General features: G+C 37.7%; 1 protein-coding gene across 3 annotated transcripts in view; it reads left to right on the top strand.

Annotated features, from left to right (window-relative positions):
• The window catches only part of PLCE1 (phospholipase C epsilon 1), a 138,564-nt gene that overhangs the window by 56,110 nt on the left and 69,492 nt on the right, over positions 1 to 12,962 (top strand). For all 3 annotated transcript variants that reach the window (XM_030951591.1, XM_030951589.1, XM_030951590.1), the window contains one exon: positions 6,463 to 6,754. In XM_030951591.1, coding sequence (XP_030807451.1) covers positions 6,463 to 6,754 — 292 coding nt within the window. The remainder of the gene's footprint in view (positions 1 to 6,462; positions 6,755 to 12,962) is intronic.

The following is a 12,962-nucleotide window of genomic DNA, read 5'->3' as shown; positions in this document are numbered from 1 at the left end:
GAAGAGATGCCTGAAGCCCTTTATTTCTTTCCTGTGATGTGTTCTTTCCTTCAGGTGTGTAAGGGGACTGGACAGGCTCCAATGCATGCACCTCCTCTGCAAGTTGTATGTGCCCTACCTCAGGGAGGGCAGCTTCTGTTTGAATTGGGAGAATTATTCCTACTATAAGGAGAAGGTGGAGACAACATAGCATTCCTTATATGTTATGAAGTACACTTCAGATTATACCATGACACTGTATCCTCTTTTTTTTTTCTTATTTTTTAAAATATAGTACAGTGTTTCAGCAATCTAGGGATACTTTAAGGAACTTTTCCATTACAAAAACTAGCATCTCAGCAGGCAAGTTATTAAATTTCAGCACCATGTGAAAAAACATAGAAAGCAAGATATGAGCAAGTTAAGATATAGACAATACTCTTACTCCCTGCCATATTTTCAGTTTTTGCTGAATTGCATATATTTCACTGTGAATATGTGTTTATGGCTCTAGTTTTCTTGCTGATTAGTTACCTTTACTGCTATTTCTTAAGCGCATATGCAAACCTGCACCAAATGGCTGTGTTTCAGCAAAACCTTCAGGTGGTGGTAGTTCTTGTTCTTCTGTTAGTAAAGCTGCAGGCAGGCCAGGTGGCAAGTGCCACTGCTGCATCTGCTGTCAGTTCTGCTTGGCAGGGCAGTTGTTGGCTTGCAAAGCCACCTGAAGGGTGATGTTCAAATACATCTCCAAAAGCTGTTGAGTATGAAGAAAGGCATCATAATATGTAACCCTTTATTTGATTGCATTTTATTTTAATGTGGGATGGCTGTTCGTACTTTGAGAATGTTGCCTGTTAGCCAAAAATGTTGGATCATGAGATGCTGGGAGAGGATCTGTGAGTTTGATGCCAGCTTGCAACACTGCCAGATAGTTGTCTTTGTGTTTGCCGCAGGGAGAAACTGCAATAGAGTGTCATGACAAACAACAGATCAGAGAAGCTTGGGAGAGGTAGTTGTCCTGGTTTCAGGTAGGCTAGAGCTTTCTTCTTAGTAGCTGTTACAGTGGATGTGGAATGGGAATGGTGTTTCATTTCCTGCTGGGCTGGACAGTCAAGAGTCTCTCACAAATTTCAGTGGTGCTACAATTTAGAAAAGCTTACAGTTGAGTGATTGCATTCAGCCACATCATCTGGAGTAATAAGTTGGGAGTGGAATTTAGTTGACCACAGGTTTTATCATAAACCTTGCCCTACTTGTTCTTGTAAATACCAGAGCTCAGTTGGACACATAGCCAAAAATTTCATCAGCTCTCCTGGTGTGTTCTTATTTGATTACAGGCTGCTGAGTACCACCAAGAAGTTAGTGTTCTAACAGTCCAAATGTCTGGCTTTTGTACTCCAAATACTGAAAGCCACTTAACAAAATGTCCAATTTCTTGAATGGATTTCTGAAGACCTCACCTATTTGATTGTTGAAGTGAACAAGACTTGCCAGTGAACAGAGCTGAGAAATAGTCCTGACAGAGCAGACCTTTCAGCTGTTCTCAGCATCCTCTTTGTCAAACACAGTAAAATCCCTTGGCTTTGAACAGCCTGCACAACTGTTTGAGATATGGCCTCTGGCATGTCCTCTTGAGAATATCTTGTGCACAGTAGGAAGAAAGACAAACATATACACTATTGTAAGGATAACAAAAAATGCATTTGGTGTTTAATGTATTTCAGTTCTTATAATTGATACATAATCAGAAATTGTTACAAGACACTCATATTTTAGAAAGACCTTGAATTAAAGCTTTGTACTTTAGCAATGATCTTGAAATGTCATGAACTAATCTGTGGGGGTATGGTCATAACCTGAATGAGATAAAGCTGTGAAAATCCAGTGTACTTCAGAAAATTACCTATCAGCAGTACCCATTTTTACATTTTTTACTAATATATGCTCCAAAGTGTTATGCTGGAGTACCATTTTGGAAGATATAAAACTGAAATATTGACCAATTCTGCATTAATGCTTCATTCACCCAAGTTCACCTTGCATATTAGTTTCTTTCTGACAAAGGTGTTTCTTTGCATAGCAGACTGTGCTTGTATTCCATGGTATATATATCTGAATTAAATGATAGAATAAATACATGTAAAAGCAATAGGAATGGTCCTTGGTCATGACTTCCAAGAGACCACTGTTAGCTTCATTTGACCAATTTTAGTAAGGGTTTTCTCTGAAAAACCTGCAAGGCCAAAATGAAAAATCACCCACAGAATTTCCTCACTTTAATGTAATTTTTTCGGAACAGAACAAATTTGAAAAGAGCAGCGTTTCCTCTGCTGCTAATTGTGTTTAGGCTTGTATGTTCTGTAAAACCTTTGTGTTTTCAAAGGGGATATTTAAATGATCCTCAACACATACTTTCCTGAGAGTTATTACTTGTTAATATACCTCTATGGCTTACAGGCATTTAAAAATGCTTTAAAAGCGTCCAACAAATGATGGCAGGCTGCTGTCAGCAGCCCTCCATCGTAGAAGTGCTCTGTAGGTGAATAGCCAGGAAATCAAACTGAAATGTGTTGTACCAACTGAACACATGCACACACCTCCTACATTTCAGTATTTCATCTTGATCATTCAGGATATCTTGATAGATGTGTTTAGAGAGTGTTTGGACAGATGCAGTGAAGTATTAAAACCTCATTACCCTATTGTCTCATATTTTTACACTGTAGTAGCAATAAGCATAATTTTTCATGACTGTTCTTTGCAATGAAATTCTTGGGTACACATATTCTTCTGTACATATTCTGCTGCCCAATAAATGGGAAATTTTAGTCGATTCATAATTCCAGTTTCTGGGTTTCAAAAGCACAGGAGCAGCTAGACAAGTGATAGCATGCCTCCAAGGTCTAAGCTAAATACTTGAGGCAGAAAAAATATGAAAAGAGAAACAAAAAAAGACTACAGTAGGAGATACATGTAAATTTTAGTAAGAATTCACAATTAGTTTTTATGAACTGCTATATCTGATATTTGCAGTACAGCAGTACCCACGAACTCCAGCTTCATTCCGGGGGAATATGTGTCATAAACTGGGCAGTAAGTGGCTGCGGTGTTTAGGTGTAGTAATGTTGTGGAGAAAAGGACACATTGCAATTTGCAATTCCGTGATGATTAAACAGAAAAAAAAAGTGCAAGAGAAAACTAAGGAATAGTTTCAAGGCTAGCATAAATTGCTCGTTCTTATAGTTATTTTTAAAGATATTTTTAATATCTTGGCAAAATATGTCTGTCGTCACTGTAAGAAACTTTTATTGCCCGAAGGTTATCAATAAGTTAACTTGCAGATACCATTTTAAGTTACTAGAAGCAAAATTGAGGCACTTTTAGAAGTAAAATTTTGATGATTTATTGCATACATTATTAAGAGGTGAATAATCTATTTTGTTTCCATGCATTTTCCAAGTATGGACTTGGTTGTGAAGCTGCGAAGATGGAATTCTGTCTGAATTTAATCTTTATTTTAATGCTAATTTTCATTTTTTAGTTGGAGGACAATTTTCTCCAGTAGAAATCAGAAATATTGTATGTTGCAAGTAGTTTTTATTTTTCTTTTATTTACCATTAAAATCTCTTAATAAAGAAAAGAAAGTAAAAATCTGTTGAAGCTGTAGTATACTTTTATTTGAATACTGGTGTATCAGTATATGGAGTTTCCTGTTTCATCTCGTTTCTTATTTTAAAAGTGTTGTTTGTTCATTACAGAATGTTTAGCATTGCAACACTTTCAGAGTCAGACACTGTCCTGAGTTTCTTGTGAGTTACTGCTTTATATGCAGTAAGTGAAACATGGCAGCATCAGACTGCAGATGGTTTTGCAGTCTTTAATTTGATATGTAAGGCAAAAGTGAGGCTTTGTTTCTTGATGGATAGCTTTCAGTTTAGTGCTGCATCCTACTCTTTTTGGTTCACATTCATTTTTAATTACATTAGTCATTCTTTGGTAGTGGCATGGATCAATAGGATCTGGATTCTGCCAGGATGAACTGTAAACTCTGGCTTGGAATAAACTTCTTTGTCTCCCAGGCAAGATTAAGTTTCCCAGTTGTCTGGGGGAATCTCTCTGAAAGGTGGTTTTCCCTATCAGTTACTTGAGGGATTTGTTGCTATTCTGATTGTTTCACTTCTTTTCAGGGGCTGACAAGTATACACATTGTAAGTCTGCATTTTTTCGTAACCTCATCTGTGTGCAGCCGAAGTAACAAGCTCAGAACTTTAACACATCAAAACAAACAGAATTTGAAAATGTTATGTGATGTGCAAAGTCTTTGGAGACAGCTAGTGCCCCAAAGTCTACTTTACACAGAAGAGATTAACACCATTATTCTATGTATAATCTCTCCAGCAAAACACTGTCGCCTATTTCTGTCAACAAATGGTTTCTTTGCTTTGGCAGCTGAAAGAAATTTTAGTTGTGTAGGCAACAGAATGTGCCTTTATAAGTTGCAGAACCCAATTTTAAAAATATTTTGGATGGTAACTGCAGTTTTGAGAAGTTAAATTATATTCATTAACTAAATATTTTTTTAAACAAACTAAAAAGACTAATTATGTCTGCTGTGTGTAACACACTCAGAGTCCAAAGGTTTACTGTTTCACAGTACACCTTTTGAAAAGGTACTTGCAGACAGCTAGCTAAATAAAAGATCTACACACATCCCATCCAGGTAAGGCATGCTTTAAGAGCACATTTTCTTTCTGAATTAAGGTGATGATGTGTCTGCACTGACAGTCTAAAAGTCCGTGAAACTGCCAGATAGCAAAGAAAAGAAGATAAAGATGCAGGTGTAATATTTCTAGAAACCTCAGACCAAACAAATTTTGGAAAATCTGCAGGGAGAGGGGAAAAAAGATAGATGCCACAACATTTTATGCTGTAGTGTAGTGCATGAGTAGTGTAGTGCATCACAGAAGGTATCTTTTAAAGGCATTGAGTTATATATAACCATAGTCAACATGTGAAAGTTTCTTTTTTTATGTTAATAAATATGTCAGTGTTCTTTTTCAGATCATTGAATTACATTACTAGTTAATGAATTATTATATTTTTAATATAAAATTTTAGATTTCCCCAAAAGGAGGTTATTACACAAAAATAAAAGTTAAGATAACAAATATCTACTTAATATATTAGATTGTATTTGATTTCCTGCAATTTGTTTACACGGATGAAGGAACCACATCATTGTTCACCTCTTCTGTTAGTGGAGGGTCAGATCCCTCATGGAACAAGAAGCTGGATCCCTCCTCACTGACCTGGCAGGGTAAATGCCAAGCTCAGGGCAGAAGTGGATGGGTGTGAGATCCCTGTGCTGGGAGCCGCTTCCCTCCCTGGATCCGTGGCTGGGCACATGTGTGTCCCGTGGGCAGGGTGTCGGTGCCTCTGACATTTGCACAGGCTGTGCAAACAGGTTCTTATCATTTGGCTGAGCACATGTGTGCTTGCTTTGTAGGACTGGCTGCAGTTTCTGCCATGTTGATGGATAGCTGCATTTTGTTTATATGTGGGAAATGATGGCAACAAGACACAAGGCGCTAATTGAAAAAAACTGTCACGAAGCCATCAGCTTGTTTCTTCTGCACATCTTTGCCTGGTGGGGAGCAACCTCATGAAAATTGTCTCAGCACCTGTCCTGGTGACAGTTATGCTGACCTTTCCCTGTGTTAATTTTTAGTTTACACTTTGTAATTAAGAAGCACAGATCATTGAAACAAATTATTAATGTTAATCAGTAAGTCAGCATGCAAGAATGCAAAGAATCAAGTCTCCCTTGTATACTAAATGAAGAGATTTCTTCCAGATTCTTGCTTTGATCATTAGACTCTTTTAAATAAGCAAACATTACTTAGTTGCTAAGCCACAGACTGAAGTTCATTAGTGTGTTATCACAAATATTGTAAAAAGAGTACTAAACCAATATAAGATAGAGGACCTGTACGTAGGCTGGAAGTAATGCAATAAATGTGAACATTTTGAAAGAGGGTTCAGAGTGATTAAAGCCATCTCTGTTTGCAAAACCCCGCCCACTCAGCAAGAAAAAGTGCCAACCCTGAGTTGATCTGGTTTTTTCTGCTACTGATATCTCTAAGGTTTTCTGGAAGTACAACAGATCTAATAGTATTATAAACGGTTTTGTTCATATTCTGTGTTTTATTTGTTGATGAGGTATATTGATGTGGGGTTTTTTTAGTCTAATGGTTATCTTTAGAATGCTTTTAAACATAGATGGAAAGTCAGAATGACTTCTTACTTAAGTATCCTGTTTGGGAGCCTGACCCAAAATCCTAACAAGCCAGTTTTGGATAAGTAGAAATTGCAGGTCATCGAACTTCACAAGAAGTCATGGTCATTTGGAATTGTTTTATATTCAGTATGTTATCCTAAGCAAGCAAACTAACAGTCAGTCCATGCTTTTGCATTCTCCACAGATCTTCAGTACAGTGAGAGAAGAAGAGGAAGGAGCAGAAGATATTTTTGAATATATTCCTCATCTTCTGAGGAAGCTCCCAACATCTGTTACAGACTGTATATACAAAGGAGATAGTTTTTGTGTAAAACTATGTGTAACAGGTGCTTACTGTCAATATCGTGCCACTTCACAGAGGACTGCACTCTCTAACTACATAACTGGTGCTTTACTAGAAGCAACTACATCATTAGGAGCAAGAAGTGGTATTTTAAATATCTTCGGAGGATCAGCTGGAAGAACAATGCTTAAAGGTAATGAAGATTTTCTTTCATCTTTGTCCACTTAAAGTATAGAATGAGTTGCAAAATTATGAATACTGTGTAGTATTCTGTAGTTTATATACCCATCCATGAAGTTAACAGATAAAAAAGATTTTATGTTTTCAAATATTTTCCTTTGGAGTCGTTATGTGTCATAGTGAATAGCTATCTTAGTTTAATAAAGTAAAAACACAACTAAACTGAACAGACTCATATTACAAAACGTTGCAGGTTTTTTTCTTGTTTGAATCTTTTCTGCCTGCATCCAAATTTAATACCTAAGCCATTGTTTTTAGGGTGTTTCCATGTGTAGTATTTCTCATTTACCAAGTGCTCCTGCTCATGGGCTGACTTGGTTCAGAACTAGAGAAAGGAGGGTATGCTCTACTTGGTTATTATTGTTGTCATAATACAAGTAGCTGTCAACATAGCACTGTATTGTGAAGTGTGTACGCTTCATTACTGGTTTATATTTGGTCTTTTCCTGGGTCCATCATCTTTGTAGTATTGGATCATTTCAAATAACATGGGTACTGACTGTATGGAAAGTGCCTGTTGGAAAATGGATGTTGCATGCTAAACTTCCATGCTGATCATCTTCGTATGTAATAACATCCTCAATGTGATTTAGTTTAGTCTGTTTTGGAAGCTAAACAAAGCCTTCTTGGTACAAATTCTGTGCTTTAAAATATGGTTTCATACAGAACAGTACTTACATTATTGATTAATTTTTAATTAATGCCTAGAATATTTCATAAGTTACTCAAGAATTTGGAGATCTGTCATCATCTGATAAACCATAACAAAAGGATGTAATATCTCTGTCATACCATGGTAGAAGTGATGCATGTGGATATTATGGCTTGCCCAAAATTTTACAGAAATATGGCAAAATAAATGCAAAAACAGCACCATTCCTTAACTAACACAGATACTGACTTCATTTCTAACAGACAAATAATGGTATAGTTTATGCTCATATATGGGTGTCGTATTTTTATCCCAAGAAGTGGCCTTTTCTTGTTTTAATTCTAGCTGAATCAAAGGGTAGAGCGAAGCACTAAAATATGCTATGAATAACAGGTACGGATGGTAAACTTGTAGCATGTGAATGAATTTCAGTAGTATCTTGAGCAACATTACTAAGCTTCACGCACCGTCATTGTCTATGAGAGACAGATATGTACAGTATAGCACCCCATTTTGGTAGGGTTTTCCATTTTATTTTGTTTGATTTTATTCATTCTGGGGAGATGAGTGCTTTAGAAAAATAAACATGGACAGTCTGTGATACCTCGGAAATCAGGATTAGAAGAACTGAGCCATGTGCTTCAGAGCTGAGTTCTGAAACTGAAGCAGCAGCAATAGTTAGCTGAGGCCCACCAAGCTGCTGGTACAGCCACATCTTTTTGTGGAGCCTGAGCTAGTGAGTGCTCTTGTGTGCTCTGTGTACTCCATGTACCAGCACACTTTGCACTAGTTTGGGGGTATCTATGGTGACAGTATTATGTGGTGTATGTTGTTGGATTCTGAGCCAAAAGATGTAAGACATTAAAAAAAAGTTCAAGATTTTGAACTCAGTTTGCAGTTCCACTGATAGTCTGTGTAGAGAGTAGAGACTGGATTTACTGTAGTGGTCTAGGCATGATTTACTGTGCTGGTCTCTGGTGAGGAAAATGTATGATGCAGCTTTAAGATATTGAAATTTTCTGGATGTGGAAGCTTCCTGTTCATTTATATTGTGATGATCTATTGTGTCAGAGAAATTATAAGAGTGCTCTCTAAAACATTTATATGGAGTGTTACCTGGTGATATGACCAAGTCGTTTGCATTAGCAAGGAACCCAACTGTATTCTGAATTCAGAGCTCTGGTCATCATTCATGGGTGGGTATCTTTTGAGAAATTGTCCTCTCTGTACAGATTGATAAGAAGGTTATTTTCATCTGTCCAACATCCTCTGTTTTGCTGGATTTAACCTCAATAAGCTAACCTCATCTAAACCTGAGAAATTTTAATTCACGTCAATAACTCTGTCATCAAATGTGATGGAGGATTTATCTCAGGATACAGAATGTCATGGGAACACTTCACTCAGTAGTTGTTTCCAGGCATTGAAAAGGGAATATATTGATCCTGTTCTGGTTTAATAGCTGCTGTTGTTTAACCCTGGTAGGTAGCACCTTGCTGCCACTCACTCCCCTAGAATGAGATCGGAAGAGAATCAGAAGGGTAACAGTGCAAAAATTCATTGAAAAATTCAGTTGAAGAGAGTTTAATAGATAAAGTAAAGGCTGTGTGTGCAAGCAAAGCAAAATAAAGAAGTAATTCAATACCTGCAGTCAACAGGCAGATGTTTAGCCCTTTCCATGAAAGTGGGGCTCTGTCACATATAATGACTTCTTGGGAATACAGGCACTGTAACTCCAAATTGGCTGTCAACTAAAGAGTAAATATTACAGCACTTTACATGATTTTCAAGACAGTTATTAAAAAGCTTCCAAAGCAGAAATAAATTTTTTTAATAGAACCAATCTATATTATGAAGTCTTGAAAAGTTCTCTAGGGCTGTTGAATTTGTGTTTGGAGAACCTTTTCTGGACTAGACAGCATTCCACTACTTTCAAAATGTTTGCAATTTTTGGAGACAAAGTTCAGCACTCTCTTGCACAGTGTGTTTAAAGAGGAGCCCGTTACTTTAATGGGAAGTGTGTTCATGAGTCAAAAGGAGGACTTCTCAAAAAGTTAATTCTCTCTTTAGTTAGGGCTTTTATGTAATACCTGCCCAGGAAATAGGGATCCTGCAAACAGGAAGTCCCTAATACTGGGGTAGCCTCCTGGGTTTGTGTCTCCCCTAGCACCAAGCACTTTGTCAGTTCTTTGTGTTCAGTCCTTCAGGGGTTACTTAGTGACCTGAGCAATGAACCTTGCAGTGACAAGCAGTCCAGCTCCAGGGAATACTTTCTAAGGTTTTGCTTGGTAGCTAAGGACCTTAAATGCTCTGAGTCCCCAGGGCTGGGATGGTTTTGTGGGCAGATCAGCCACTGTTGTTATTTCCACAGAAGGCTTCCAAACATACCAGACCTTCTAAGCCAGAATTCCCAGTCACGTGGATCTGAGACTGAGAGTTTTCAGGAGCTCAAGTAGGGCCTGCTGTGTAGGAGAGTCATGTCTGGGGCCTGGAGCAGAGCTCCTGCAAGCCCTGCTCTCAGATGGCTCTCAGGCTCCCGACTGAGGGGCTGCCACTCCACTCCCGCTAGCACAGGGATAGTCTGAGACTGGGCTCCCGGGAACCACGGATGCCTGGAGTTCCCACAGCTGCTCAGTGACATTCACATCCTTGTCAGCATCTTTGTTCCTACAGAGAACATAATTTTCACATATGAACACTGAAGACATTTAGGCTGCACTGTTTTAGTATCTCTGTATGTAACTCAGAGTTTTTGGTTAGTAAAAATTTTAAATGTGTCTTTCAATGGGATTTGGATTGAAGCCAGGTCTTTTTTCCTGTAGAAAGGAAATCCTGCTTCTCAGCCTGCTCTGTTTCTTACAAATTGATTGTTAGAGAAATTTGCTCATTGTTGTGAATGGGCCAGAACTTCCACTGGAATCATATTTGAAGGGCCAGTCATTGTCATAGTTCATATGGTGTTGACATTTTTATGCAGAAAGTGAAAAAAGTTGTGTCTTTCTTAAAGAAGGAACTAGAGTATGTGAAAATGTTTGTACTTTACATTTGATAGAATTATCATTTGAAAGAAACATGTACACTTCGCCCCCCCAATTTAGTTCTGTTTGTAATCTAAGAAAAAGGGAAGGACAGTTAGAAAGAGGTGTCTGAAGATGAAACAGATTGCAAACACATTTCTTATCAGTGTTCTTTTCACTTTAGAATCTTCTAAAATGGGTAAGTCTGATGCCACTCTCTGTGATATAAATCGGACTACATCTTCTAGAGAAAGCTGGATGGGACTTGTTAGACTGACAATAGCAGGTTTTGACCAAGAACATAAGGAAAGTAATTTGTCATGAATGTGGAGGCAGACTGCAATGATCTTAAGAAAACCTGCTTAATTCATCCCACAGAATTTAGTGATTACCCTTTTTTTGTAATCAGACTTTGCCATGTGCAAGACTGCCCAGCAAACAGGTGCCCAAGTCTCTGTGGCTTTTCCTGTTGCTATTTCTTGTATCCTTTGCACAAAGTGTATTGTTACAATATTGGGAAAATTCCAGGATCCCTCAAGTTGGGGCAGTTGTCTGATAGCCACATGTCAGAGTCATGGGTGCTAGCAAGCTTGATGTACATAGATTTAGAAAGACCAGCATAATTTAGCTGGTGGGTTGTGTTTGTGTATGTTGTGGCCAAAGGTTAAGACCATATAGAATGAGAGATAAAGCCAAACAAGCTGAAATTGAGACCTGAAAAGACAAAATGTGTCTTAGGGTGACAGTCTGTGGTGAGATGTGTCAATGCGCTATAGGAGAGGAAATCAGATACTGGAGACTGGTCAGTCTGTATGTAGATAGTGTGGCCTGAGGCAAGGGTGTGAGTCAGGAAACAAGGATTTCATGCCTGCTGTGTTGCCTCCAGGATGTAGGTTAGGAATAGCAGGAACAAGTGCAGGTCAAATGGTTAGGAACAGAGAGAAGAGTGACATGGCAGGAAGCACAGATCAAGGCTGAGACATCAGGAAGGAGGAGAATGATTTTGGAGGACAGCTGTAAGTGTAGGGACATGTGGGACTATCTGGAGCTGGCTACAGTGATTGTATCTGCTACTGGCAGAAGGGAAAGGTCACTGAGGTCAGTCTCCTGGACCTGTCTCACCCTTTGGCCAGCCCTAGGTGCAGCCAGATTGGGCTGCAATCAAAGGGACGCACAAAGGGTAGTGGGAGAAGGACTTAATGATGATCCTTGACAACATTAATTTAACAAAAAACTTCCTTCAATCCAACCTGTATAATACATTATAGGCACGAAGATTTAAGTTCTCCCAGCATAGCTTGTCTTATCCTTACAGTCTTCTTTCCAGGGTCAGTAAGGCATAGTACTGCAAGATAGACACATAATTGAACCAGGCAGAAGGTTGAAGTTAACCAGTGTAAGTAATCTTATTAAAAGAATTTATTATATTTTCATCTGTAAAATTGCACCTTTGGATGTAATAGGTATCATACTCCTGGTACATGTCTGTATGGATCTGGGTATCCTAATCTGTGTACAGGGCTAAGCAGTTAAGAAACTACTTAGTTTCAGCTGATTTTATGTAGATTTTCATTCCAATAATACTGTGTGAGAGTTTGGGTACCCTGTTGATCCTTTAACCTGTCTATCTCAGTCTCAGCTTATAGCAATATTTTTCTTGGGAGTCTATAGCTGTTATTTCACTAAAAGAAAAAAAAAAAGAGTTTAAATACATAGAATGAGTCTGTGTTGTTAGAGGTTTGTTGTGAGGAAGGTAATAAAGGACATGCTGATGTCTGTGGATGAAGGCTGAGAGAGGAGAAGTTTGTGCAAAGTGATGTTAGTTTTAAAATCAAATTTATTATTTTTTTATGACAACTACTCTTCAGAAAAAAATGAAAAGGGATTCTGAGTGCAGATAGTTAATCCCTGAACTGCTTATTATTGTTTATTATTTCAAAGGTCTGAACATTTGTTTGAATGGACCTTGTAAAAGTAGTGTCCATGGGAACTTTTAAAGTGTAGAATGGAACTTTTTCAGTATGTTTATGTTAGCATGTCAGTCATGAGCAGAAAACCCCAAGGACTCAAGAAACAAGATGATTCAAAAGTCATCTCTTGAAGCTTTGGTTTTAGGAACCAAACGAGAAGAGAAAATTCAGTTTTGTAGAATAATGGTGTTTTATTTCTCCAGACAGAATTTTTTTGCTAAATTTCAAGAAGTAATGTGCAGTTTATTTAGCAGATCAAAGACATTAAATTTTTTTTCCTCCTTTGGGCTTTCAGATACTTGCTTTTATAACTAGTGAAAAATACTTTAGTAATTGACCCTATAATGATGAGAAATGCTTAATTTGATGGTTCATTTTATATATTTGTAGTGAGATAGCATTAATGAAATTTATATTTATAAATAAAATTAATTTAAAGTTTTGTATTGCATCTCCATGTGCATCCTTATGTTTTCATATATAACATGATTTTTTTTGACAATCTAAGTGTCCTAGTTTCCA

The sequence above is a fragment of the Camarhynchus parvulus genome, chromosome 6 (assembly GCF_901933205.1).
Source record: "Camarhynchus parvulus chromosome 6, STF_HiC, whole genome shotgun sequence".
Taxonomy (NCBI): Eukaryota; Metazoa; Chordata; class Aves; order Passeriformes; family Thraupidae; genus Camarhynchus; species Camarhynchus parvulus.
This window is presented reverse-complemented; position numbering and strand designations above follow the sequence as displayed.